An 11197-nucleotide genomic window follows, 5' to 3' on the forward strand; every position below is an offset into this window, starting at 1 on the left:
CTAAGCTTGTATGAAGCACTGCACTTGTGATGAAACAAAATAAAAATTAAGAGTAAAAACCACATTGCTGCAGCAGGGGGCAGCAGATGGACTTTCTATTTCTGAATGGAGACAGTTTTAGAAAACTGACATCCATACAGAGCAGCTGGAAAAATTAAAATTAAAATACTGATAAAAATTCACAAGTATCTTAGTAAGGCGTCACAGTAGCAAACAGAAAAAAAAATCATTTTAAGCGGTCACACTTCAACGTGTCTTCAAACACCACCACAGACCATTTCCTTCCTCATTCTTGAAAACGTTTTATGAACGTGATCATAATGGGTTGAACGACTACCATCAAACAAACAAACAGTCAAACGCAGCAGAAGGTGTGGTTTGAAATGCAGCTACAGCAACACGCACACAAACAGTATTTTAAAATATCACGTTGTACTTTGGGCGGAAGGCACTGATGACGTTAGCAGCGTCTGCAAACTTTCAGTACTTAGAGGAACAAGTTGATATAAAACAAACAAACAAACAAACAAACACCTAGTGTCTAATAAATATGGTATAAAAGAAGAACTGAATTTTACAAACGTCACTCACCACGTGGAGCAAATCAACACAAACCAAGAGCAGTTTTCAAATCAGATACTGTAGTACTGGTGTAGTAATAAAAACTTACTCACCTATAAAAGATATGGCTTCTGGGAAGAACTGAGACAGGTTCTGACTCCAGTGGTCCGAAATGGGAATCTGTTTGTACCTGAAGTGGCCGTCGTGCTCAAACATGTTGGGGAGATTAGGAGTGACGTTGAGGATGTACTTGATATTGTACTGGCCCAGCACGTCCAGGTTGGTGGAGTCTTTGGCGCAGCCCAGGTAAAGATAGGGTAAGATCTGGACGGGGAAGGCAGGCTGGTTACTGGGGAGGGGACTCTCCTCGGACTCCGTGGCGCTGCTCGGCTCTCGGTCCGATTCCCCGTCAGAACAGTCTGAGCTGATCCGGAGATTTCCAAAACCCAGAACAGAGAGCGGAGGAGAAGAACTGGGACAGGAACTATCGAGGAGCGTCTCACAGTGCTCCGGGTACTTGGTGTGGAACTTGGCAAATCCACCTGGACACATGAAACAAAAACATGTTTTAAATACAATAAAAGAGGAAACTTTACTGGAACAGTTTGTTTACTTTGTCGTTCGTCATCTCTGTGTTTCATGTATCTGAGATGAGGTTCTCAAACTTAAAAACAGACCATCAACAGTATGACCAACATAGAACTACAACAGATCGACACTGGTCACTGTACATCGAAGTAGTACAACTTTAAGTACTTCAACTCACCCTGGGAACCAAACGCACATTAGACACTGGTCACTGTACATCGAAGTAGTATGACTTTAGTAAGTACGACCTTAAGTACTTCAGCTCACCCTGGGAACCAAACACAGAGCTCCATCAAGGACCCTCGTACCACAGTTTGAGAACCACAGCCATAGGTCACTATAATACGTTTTTAAATTATTTTAACTCCTTCATTGACTCTACAGCACAAATATATCCCCTACTGAATACACCTTTTTTAAATATTTAAAAATCGTTATATACTTCTGTGATTTTACACACATCTTCTACTTAGTTTTCTTATTAAACTAGACAAAAACAACAACAACAACAACAACAGTCAAATAGTTTTGGGACACAACAACAACAACAACATCAACAACAGGCACAAATAGTTTTGGGACATTCATAACAACTGCTGTTTTCACTAAACTGAATAGAGACCGATTACAGCATGTGAACCGTAGTGGTAGTAATGGAGAAGTAAACTCTCACTGACGAACTCGGAGCCGGGGCGGCTGCCAAGCTCAGACCATTCATGAAATACACGCCTGTTCCTGCTGGAGCAAAACATGGCGCTGCCATGTTGGAATTTTAATTGAGAATCTCGGAGAGTGAGTCGGTTTACACTCCAAACTTTCTACGTCCTCCAACAAAGCAGTAACACAACACACGGCTATCGTTTCATGCTAACCCGAGGTTTTCTGAAGCGTTAAAAATCAACAAAAACAACCCGGAAATAGATAGCGTTAGCGAAGAGTCGACATCGAAAAGTTTAAAAAAAAAAAAAAAAGACATCTCTCCCTGAGAACATTTCTGTCCTGAAGGAGAAGTTTACGTTTAGTTTAGTTGACAAATCAGTAATATGTCAACACGTGGTTGCTAATGTGACAAAGCGAAGACTTGAACAAAGTAAACAAGTAAATAAAGTTAAACAGCGGAGGAGTGACGTCAAAGAGTCGCCTCGTTTCTGACATGATCAACTCCAGAACTGACACATTTACTGGGGTTCTTCGACGTCACTTTAAAACATATTTAAGGAACAAACTTCCTTACCTTTCAGGTAGTATGCTCTACAGCCGTCCTCCCACAGCTTGTGGAGCAGCAGACCCAGAACTGAGGTCGCAGTCACGCCGTCCTGCCAGTCCAGGGTGCACTCGTCGTACAGGACCACCGCGTCCGTCTTACAGCGCCGTATGAACTTCTCCTTGTCCTCGTGGTTGGGAATGATGGTCCGGATGGGAATGTTGCCCTTCTTGAACCTTCGCAGCATCAGCCCCGGTATGACCAGGTTGATGGCGGTCTCGATGTGGGACGACTCGTAGAGCTCGTGTGAACGGCAGTCCAGCAGCAGCAGAGAAGTGGCCCCGGACTCCAACTCCAGTTGCAGCCATTCCACGCTTTTACTCGGCGTCTCATCAGACATATCCGACTCGATATCTCACCACACACGAGCGCAAACACTTTCTTTACATGGTCCAAAAATTGCGAGCTGTCAAAACACGACAGTGAGATACATTTCCACCTAAGAAGAGAAACAAATGGAGCGGTTAAACGTTGCTCCGCCAGTGAATGGCGCTTCTGCCTGAGCGAAGTGATTTCCCCTTTTTCTTCCTCTCCAGTTCCATCGGTCCGTGAGTCTGACCTGACCCGGGGCCAGACGGAGACCCGTTTCCACCAAAAACAGGTCTCCGCTCTGCACAAAACGATTAAAATCAAATAGTCACGTCGTCAACTTCCACTCGCACCCGGATCCACAGCACACTCCGCTGTGAGTTCACACAGTGGAGAAACTCGAGAGGGAGGAGTTAAAATCCTTAAGGTTTAAAGCTGGGGTGGGCGAGATTCTCCTTCACGGACTCACACGGAGGAAGTGGAAGACAAATGTGGAATTAAACCAGACAATTCCTTTTGATGTAGAATTCTACAGACTTTGTCTTGGTCGTTCTTGTTGTGGTAACGTTTTTAACAGTTAGCGGTCGTTACTGTCATTCAACTCTGGGTGGCGCTGTAATTCAGTTCACCTTCAGATCAGGACCTCCATCACCTCAGCCAATCACGGTGACCCTCTGCTGCCTCAGACACGTCTCTCCAGTGGGGACATCACTGTCACTAATTCAGATTGAGACACAACTGTACATCTTTACTTAGCTCACTGGTTCTCAAATTAGGGAGAGAGGCCCCTTTGGGGCACGGCCAAGCAAAACAAATTTCAGTTTTAAAATTGTCTCTAACTGTGGCAGAAATAGAGTTTTTGAAGAAATGTTTTGGCGCAGAGCCATTTAACAATAGACTGACTACAAAAGGTTGGAGAATTAATATTCTAAAATTCAAAGCACCGTAGTTACATCAATGCCATATGGACTGGTTCTCTCCATCTCCAATCCGTCCAATCAGTCCAATATTCCTGGTGTTGGTTCATTTTCTTTTCTTTCATCTCTAGTGATTCCAAATGTAGATCCCTCTGTTCCAGAGTTAGACTAGGATCACACTGGGACTACTGTTACAGCTACAGTAAAAATAAAAAAATCAATATATCGTCCGACCTATAGTATCGCAGTACATCACAATATATCGTATTGTGAGACGTATCGTATCGTCACATTCTTGCCCAAACACAGCCCTGATGTGGTGACTGTTTTTGAACAGAGAATCCAAACCTTTTAGAACAGAAACTATAAAATAATCTTTTTTTATTCACCCTTTCCTTCACATCTCTACTCCATCTTTGTTACATTGGTTTGTAATAAAGCGGCAGCGACAAGACACTCAGGCTTCACCACTAATGTCTACTGTAATGATGTAAGAGAAATGTGAATGAGAGAGGGAGGAAGGGGGAGACGAGTGTCGGGGGAATACAGCCCTGCAGCTCATCTGTCAGCACACGTGAGTGGGGGGGGAGTGAGGCGGGGGTGCACAGATGTGCAGAGCATTAGGATTAACACAGACTGAGAGTAAAGGCTGAACATGGACACAGTGGTTTCCACTGCCGTTCTGTTTGAGACTGTGAATCGACTCCAGTGGATTTGAAAACTCCCTGAATCCTTTAACCAGCGACAAACCAGAGCATCAGAAATACTTCACCACTTCATCATAACTAGGTTTGGTTTGGTTAAAAAAAATGATCGTAGTTAAGGAACTGAAAAGGGTTATACTTGATTATCAGTTTCACACACACACAAACTGCTTCATGGCTGCTGCTCTGACTGATCTCAGGGGACCAGGGCTGTGTTTTGTGGGGAATCTGGGGATACGATACGTATCACGATACAGGGCAATAATACAATATATTGTGATACTTTAGGCCGGGCGATATATAGAGTTTTTTCCCCCCAGTGTAGCTGTAGTCCCAGTGTGATCCTGGTCTGAGACTCTGTTCCATCTGAACATCAGTTCCTAACTCTGGAACAGAGGGATCTACATTTGGAATCACTAGAGAAGAAAGAAAAGAAAAAGAACATGAACCAGGAATACAGTGTTGATAAATGTGGAGATTAAACAGTCAGTCCTTTCAGCAAACACATCTGTTTACAATATAAAAAAGTGTCTTCCTTATGAACAGACAACAACAGTCAACAGTTTGTGTGACTAAAAACACACCACGTGTGAGAAGATCATGTTAAATAAAACGGCAACACATTAAAGATTCAAACGTTTGGTCGCCTGCTGAGCGGCAGCGCGGTGGCAGAGGTGGTCACCTGACTGCTGCTCCACCACTGGCTCTTTACATATTACATAATGTGCTCCACACATGAGCCCATGGTGGTGCTCTGAGGAACAGGAACAGAGCTTCAGTTCTCCAGCACAGAGTGGTTGTAAAAGCCCACACAGCAGGTGGGTGTAGAAATCCACTCATGTCAATCAGGTGCACAGTGGGAGGATGTCGAGATGAGAAGAGCGCACACTCTCACTTCCATCAGTATTCGTATGATCCTCCAGCAGAGGGAATTTAGTGGGAATCGGCCTTTTTTCTTTTCAAATACCTTAAATCTCTGGGATAGAAAATACATATATATTATTATTAATATTATTTTGAATGGAAATTCAATGTGATGACTGTATCAGTTCACTGAAGACACTCAGTTTTTTTGCTGTGAGCCACATGTACGTGTTCGTGTTTTATTGCCACCACAGTGTTATCTGTGAATGAGAACCACAATATCCTGAAATGATACCATCTAGTGGCTCATCATGAAATTTGCTTCAGCAGTTATGACTCATCTGTGCGGCTGCGAGGGGGCTGACGTCACTGCCTTTGGTTCGCACACAGGGAGAGCCACTGTGCCACCGTGTGGTGTAACTCTGTATGTCAAGTATTTCTTGAAGGATTTTTTTTTTTATGTAACTCTGTATGTCAAGTATTTCTTGTCTGAAGGATTTTTTTTTATTATTCAAATTACTTTCATTCATTCATCTTCAACCACTTAATCCTTTTCATGGTGGAAGGAGCTGGAGTTAATCCCAGCAGTGATCGGGTGAGGGCGTAGTTACTCCCTGGACTGTTCTGTAGTGAATTAATTTTCCAAAAGTCCAAATATTCCATATTTTGGGTGTCATTACTGTGAAGGGCTGATCCCCTGAGCTTTAGTAATTTTAATAGCACCACCATGTGGTCATTAGGAGTAAATGAAGAGACAGTCGCAGGCAGTGCCAGTTTTTAATGTCAATGAAATAAATATGAATAAATATCTTACCTATGAATTAACCAAACTAGGGTTGACATTTTTGGCTGATATCAAGCCACGGCTGATATCATGTGACTCAGGCCGGTGAAGTACGACTTCTCCCTCTCACTCATGACCTGGAAGTGAAGAGGCTGCCGACAGAAGTTACACTCCACCGACGAGTGTCGCCTTAGAACCAAACCCACCTCGGTCCACGTCTTCACCAGCTGGTCTGCAGCACAAAAACAAATAAATAATTACATTAAACTTGACACATGATGTTAAATGAGACTAAATCAAATTGTATTGAATGTGTAGATTATCAATTTTTGTTTCATTTACAGATCACATATTTGATTTATGAGGTAAACAAACCGACAAAGTGGTTCATCATCTGTGGGGTGTGGTGGGGGGTCGGAGCGATGCGCAGCAGCTCCTCCCCTTTAGCCACGGTTGGGTGGTTGATGGCCTGGACGTAGATGTTGTGGCGGGACATCATGATGTCACAGACCTGAGTGTTCTTCTCTGCATCAGCAACCTGCCGAGTGTCAACAATTGAAAAAATCTGTTTTAGGGCTGGTACCAATTATTGCGCAATGAGTAGAATTATAATTGGTGGATCTGTTTGTAATTATTTCAGCACTAGGCAAAAACAAATTCTCATCATCTTTCCTGATTAGAAACACTTTAAACAAATATAAGGGGAATTTCTGACACCATAGGTGTGTATTACATCAGTACTGAAATACTCAAACTATTTTAATTAAAAAAAAATCAGTGCAGTTTATATATATATATATATATAAAAATATATATATTCTCTAAACTCCATCACAGTTAGATATGTTCGTTAACTCATTAACGCTGAGGTCTTTACTTAACTAAATGATTGTCCTCTTACCAGGACAGGGATGATGTGACTTGGACAGTGCACAACAGGAAGTCCCGAGTCCATTAGCATCTGTCGGAGCAGTTTGACGCTCCTCTGGTGTTTCCTCCTCAGCTCCCGACCTTCCTCACTTTTCAGGATCCTGACAGATTCTTTGGCCCCGGCCAGCAGCATGGGAGGCAGGGACGTGGTGAAGATGAAACCGGCGGCGTAGGAGCGAACTGTGTCCACCAGGGGGCTGGTGCTGGCGATGTAACCGCCCACACAGCCGAAGGCTTTGCCTGAGAATACAGCATTTATAAAACGGATGGAGATGTTTGTGAAATATTTCATCTCACTGACGTGGTGTTCACATTTACCCAGAGTTCCTGAGACGATGTCCATCTTGTGCATGACTTTGTCCTTGTCTCCAATTCCTCCACCTCTGGGACCATATAAACCCACAGCATGCACTTCATCTACGAAAGTCAGAGCCCCAAACTTATGGGCAATGTCACACATGTCCTCCAGGGGGCACACCGCTCCTGTGTAAGACAAATAGTTTAGTCTACTTCTAGTTTTTTTTATATAATAAAAAAAAACCTCTGCCCATTTTTTTCCCCAACCAAAAGTCAGCAGTTTTATGTGAGACGGTGGTTTTTCTTGTCATCAAGAAGCAGCAACAAAACATAGTTCAAACACTCTAGTTACTGTATATTAGACCAGTGATGCCAAACAAACAAAAACCGGCCCGCTAGGGTATACAATCCTGTCCATGTGATGAATTTCAAATAAGAATAAAAAAAATCAGATTAAGGATTTGCCAGAGGAAGGTTAACGTCAAGTCTCCCATGGAGAATTATTTTCCTTTTAAAACCATTCAAACGTTGGCTCCTGGCAGCAGTGTGTCCTCACCATCCATGGAGTGCACAGTCTCAAAGGCAACAATCTTTGGGGTCGATGGGTCAGACTTCTCAAGCAGCTCTTGTAAATGGCTGACGTCATTGTGACGGAAGACGAACTTCTTAACTCCACTGTTCCGTATGCCCTGGATCATCGAGGCGTGGTTGCCAGCGTCAGAGTAGATTTCACAGCCTCCACAAATAAATAACAACGAGAGCATGTCTGTCAGAAAGTTCTGGAAATCAGATTCACACAGAATTTTTTTTTTAAAGCAAACATTTACCAGGGAGCATTTTGGCTAAGGTGAACAAGGTGGAGTCATTGGCTACGAAACAGGAAGTGAACAGCAGCGCAGCTTCCTTGCGGTGCAGATCAGCGAGCTCCTGCTCCAGTTCCACATGGAATTTACTGGTCCCTGAAATGTTTCGTGTTCCTCCTGCACCGACGCCGTGCTTCTGAACAGTCTCACTGAAAAGAAAACATTAGAATTAGGGATCTCCGATATTAACTTTTTGCAGATATCTGATATTGTCTAAACACTTAATTTCCGATTGCAATATCAACCGATACCGATATAATAGAGCAGTGGTGTCCTAGTGGTTAAGGAAGTGAAGTGCTGCCTGCTCACTAAGGTATGAGCTGCTGGCACCAGAATTCTACATACAATCCCTTGATCATTAAAATAGATGAATAAAATGATTTGTAATGCTGCCATCTAGTGGCTTTCATTTTCAAACACAGCCGTTTTTCCACTAAACATTTTGCTGATATGACAGAATTATGCTAACATCGGGACGATACTATCGGACATCACTAAATCAAATTAGTTCGACAGAAACAACTGGTGGGTGAGGGTGGGTGCCTGTTAACTCACATCACAGCCTGGGTGACTCTTGGGTGACAGCTCATGCCAAGGTAGTCGTTGCTGCACCAGACTGACACGTCTTTCACTGCATGAAGAGCCTCAGTGTAGTCCTCGGCCATGGGAGGCGAGGAGGCACTTCTGTTCACCGTCTTAAAAACTCTGTAGCTGTGATCGGTCTTCTTCTTGTCAATCTTGTTTTGAAAGAACTGGTCATAACTGAAGGCACCTGTCAGAGGAGGAGATGGTGGCAGTTGAAGTTTGAAGATGTTGTGAGTTATAAATCATTACCCTAGAATTCTTACCTTCAGGCAGATTATCCTTCAACAGCTGAGACACTTCTGAGGATTTTTGTTGTTCCTCTGAATGGTTTGACTCAATAACATCGAGGACTGACAAACCCAGGCTCGTTTTTCCTTTAAAGGAGGAAAAATTAGTTATTAGAGTCAATTATATTTAGGATTGTAAAGATTTTTCAAATATCTTTTTAATATTTAAAATAAACTATATAAACTTCCAGGTGTGGTCATGTGATCACTCACCTGAAAACAAAGACTGAATCTCCTTCACTTCCTGCCTCAGTTCTATGCTGGCCTCTTTAACAAACAAGCTGTTATTCTGCATCATCTCAGCAGCCAGGAAAGGACATTTGGAGCCTGCAGTCTGGTCAGCAGGTGGCGCTGTGTGTCCCTGATCTACATAAGTGGGGAAAAAAACATACATTTATTTTTTTCCAGTGTAAGCTAATCTAATTCTATAACACACGACAGTTTACTCTGTCTATATATGTATTTCAGATAAAATTGCCTCTACACCCTGTGATGGGTGTCTGTTAAATTAATTCCAAGTTAATTTTTTTTGTTGTTGTCTTGAAACTCACCCTGATTATTATCTGACATATTCTTGGACACTGAAGTTGAAGACAGGGTTCTGGTCAGATGTTTCCAGGCCAAGTCTGTCAACACTGGACACCGTCGGGCCAAGTGCCCCAGAGAAGACTTCTCCACCAGGTGGGAGTAAATGCTGGGTGCCAGGGTAACAAAAGGGCAGCGACGAATCACTGCAGTGGTGTGGGGTATTCTTGACCTAAGAGAAAGAGAATTATTGACCTAAGAGGAAGAGAATTATTTCATCATCATCATCATCATGTAAAGGTTTAAATGTGAATATAAATCATTTAACATACAAATAGAAATTAAATCTATAAAAGAAAAAAGTAAAAAAAAAAATCTTTCTAAACTGTGTCAGTATAAAATCCAACATAAACAGCAGCCAAACCATCTCTCAGTGTTTACCTGAACATGTCCCGGTCCACCTTGCAGTAATAAATCAGAACCGTCTTGCGAAACATGACTAGTTCCACACCAACCTGTGACGAGTGAGACCAGAGTGGACGCTGTTAAAGCCCAGACTGCTGCAGTCAGCTGTCCTTGACAGGTCCACAGATAAGAGGAGGTCTGTGTGTCTCTTACCTCAGAGGAGGGGAGGAGGCTCTGCCACTGGACATCACTGTGTAAAGTCTGTGTTGGAGACCACAACCTGACTCTGAGACTAAAACTAACAACCATCAGGCAGTTGAACTGGTTTTTGTACAGATCCAGGTTTCTGGTTTTTATTTTTCAGACATGGGCTGTGTGTTTGAAGTTGACTCAGCTCTTTGGTTTAATCTGGAGGTTCAATACTGAAGCCAAGTAAAAAGTTGTGTAACTCTAGTGTCAAATAGTAATCAGTACTTCTACTCTACTCACAAAAACTTACAGTACAACAGTTCATAAGATCTTGTGTGAACTCACCTGGATAATGGTTCCATCAGTCACACCGTCGACTCCTCCCACGGAGCTTTGGAAAAAATGTCAAATACCGCCCCCCCCGCCTCCACCCTCCCCAGATTTGACTGTGATAACATTAATGTTGGTATGCATGTCAAATTGAAAACAGTTTTAAATTTTTCTCTCTTTTCTCCCTCACCTCCAGGTTCTTACCTGTTCACTCAAGTGGGCAGGTAAGAGCCACTGTCAAAATGCAGGAGCAGTTGCCATGGTGATAATGCCTGGAGACACTACTACTGTATACCTTTACTGCTCTACGGAGTACAGTAAATACTGTGGTTATCTGCTGAAGAAGTGAACTAAGGTAATTGGCCACAGCCTCCATTTTCTTTTCATCACAGCTCCAGAGCAGTGCAGTAGTTGGTTGTTCTGAACATTCTGTTTAGTTTAAAAGCCCCACATGCCCCCCTGCCCCCCCATGTAGCTCTGCCTCGTGGCAGACCACAGTAACCAATAAGAATAGGTTTTGTATTCTGTCCTGCCTGGTGAAATAATGTTTAGAAAAACCTAACAAACAAATCCTCATCTGCTCATCTCTGCGTCACTGCACGCTGCGAGTGGAGGTCAGGGATTAGAGCTCAGGTCCAACCACAATGAAACAATTGTGGGACTTGCACTGATTCAAATCATGTGTTTACAGACTCTCAGACTACAGGTCCAAAATCAAAGAGAAAAAAAAAAACAACAAAAAATCTTGCCAGTGGGAACACTAACGGTTTTAATATGTTAAACATTCTTGAAACA

The 11197-nt window shown here is 42.8% G+C and overlaps 2 protein-coding genes across 4 annotated transcripts in view; both read right to left on the reverse strand.

The window, feature by feature from the left end:
• LOC103385438 (dual specificity protein phosphatase 7-like) overlaps window positions 1-3740 on the reverse strand; it is a 5500-nt gene extending 1760 nt beyond the window's left edge. Inside the window, exons 1-2 of the mRNA XM_008319331.3 lie at window positions 2384-3740; window positions 675-1103 (exon numbers count right to left, since the gene is read on the reverse strand). Coding sequence (XP_008317553.1) covers window positions 675-1103; window positions 2384-2753 — 799 coding nt within the window. The 5' untranslated portion in view covers window positions 2754-3740. The remainder of the gene's footprint in view (window positions 1-674; window positions 1104-2383) is intronic.
• A 481-nt stretch (window positions 3741-4221) lies between these two features.
• On the reverse strand, window positions 4222-10488 carry LOC103385437 (5-aminolevulinate synthase, nonspecific, mitochondrial-like). Of its 3 annotated transcripts, XM_008319329.3 has the most exons (13): window positions 10097-10484; window positions 9920-9993; window positions 9505-9710; window positions 9167-9319; window positions 8930-9040; window positions 8637-8853; window positions 8046-8230; window positions 7775-7954; window positions 7240-7404; window positions 6893-7161; window positions 6367-6529; window positions 6022-6223; window positions 4222-5319 (listed from the first exon to the last, which is right to left on the reverse strand). In XM_008319329.3, exons 1-12 carry the CDS (start codon window positions 10190-10192, stop codon window positions 6063-6065), a joined length of 1980 nt encoding a protein of 659 aa, XP_008317551.1. In that variant the 5' UTR covers window positions 10193-10484; the 3' UTR covers window positions 4222-5319; window positions 6022-6062. The 3 variants fall into 3 exon arrangements, with proteins under 3 accessions (XP_008317551.1, XP_024914763.1, XP_024914764.1); XM_025058995.1 differs by having other exon boundaries at window positions 6893-7404; window positions 10097-10488; XM_025058996.1 differs by lacking the exon at window positions 4222-5319 and having other exon boundaries at window positions 5971-6223; window positions 6893-7404; window positions 10097-10488.
• Window positions 10489-11197: the final 709 nt, after the last annotated feature.

This window comes from Cynoglossus semilaevis, chromosome 10 (genome assembly GCF_000523025.1).
Source record: "Cynoglossus semilaevis isolate Cse_v1.0 chromosome 10, Cse_v1.0, whole genome shotgun sequence".
In the NCBI taxonomy this organism is placed as follows: Eukaryota; Metazoa; Chordata; class Actinopteri; order Pleuronectiformes; family Cynoglossidae; genus Cynoglossus; species Cynoglossus semilaevis.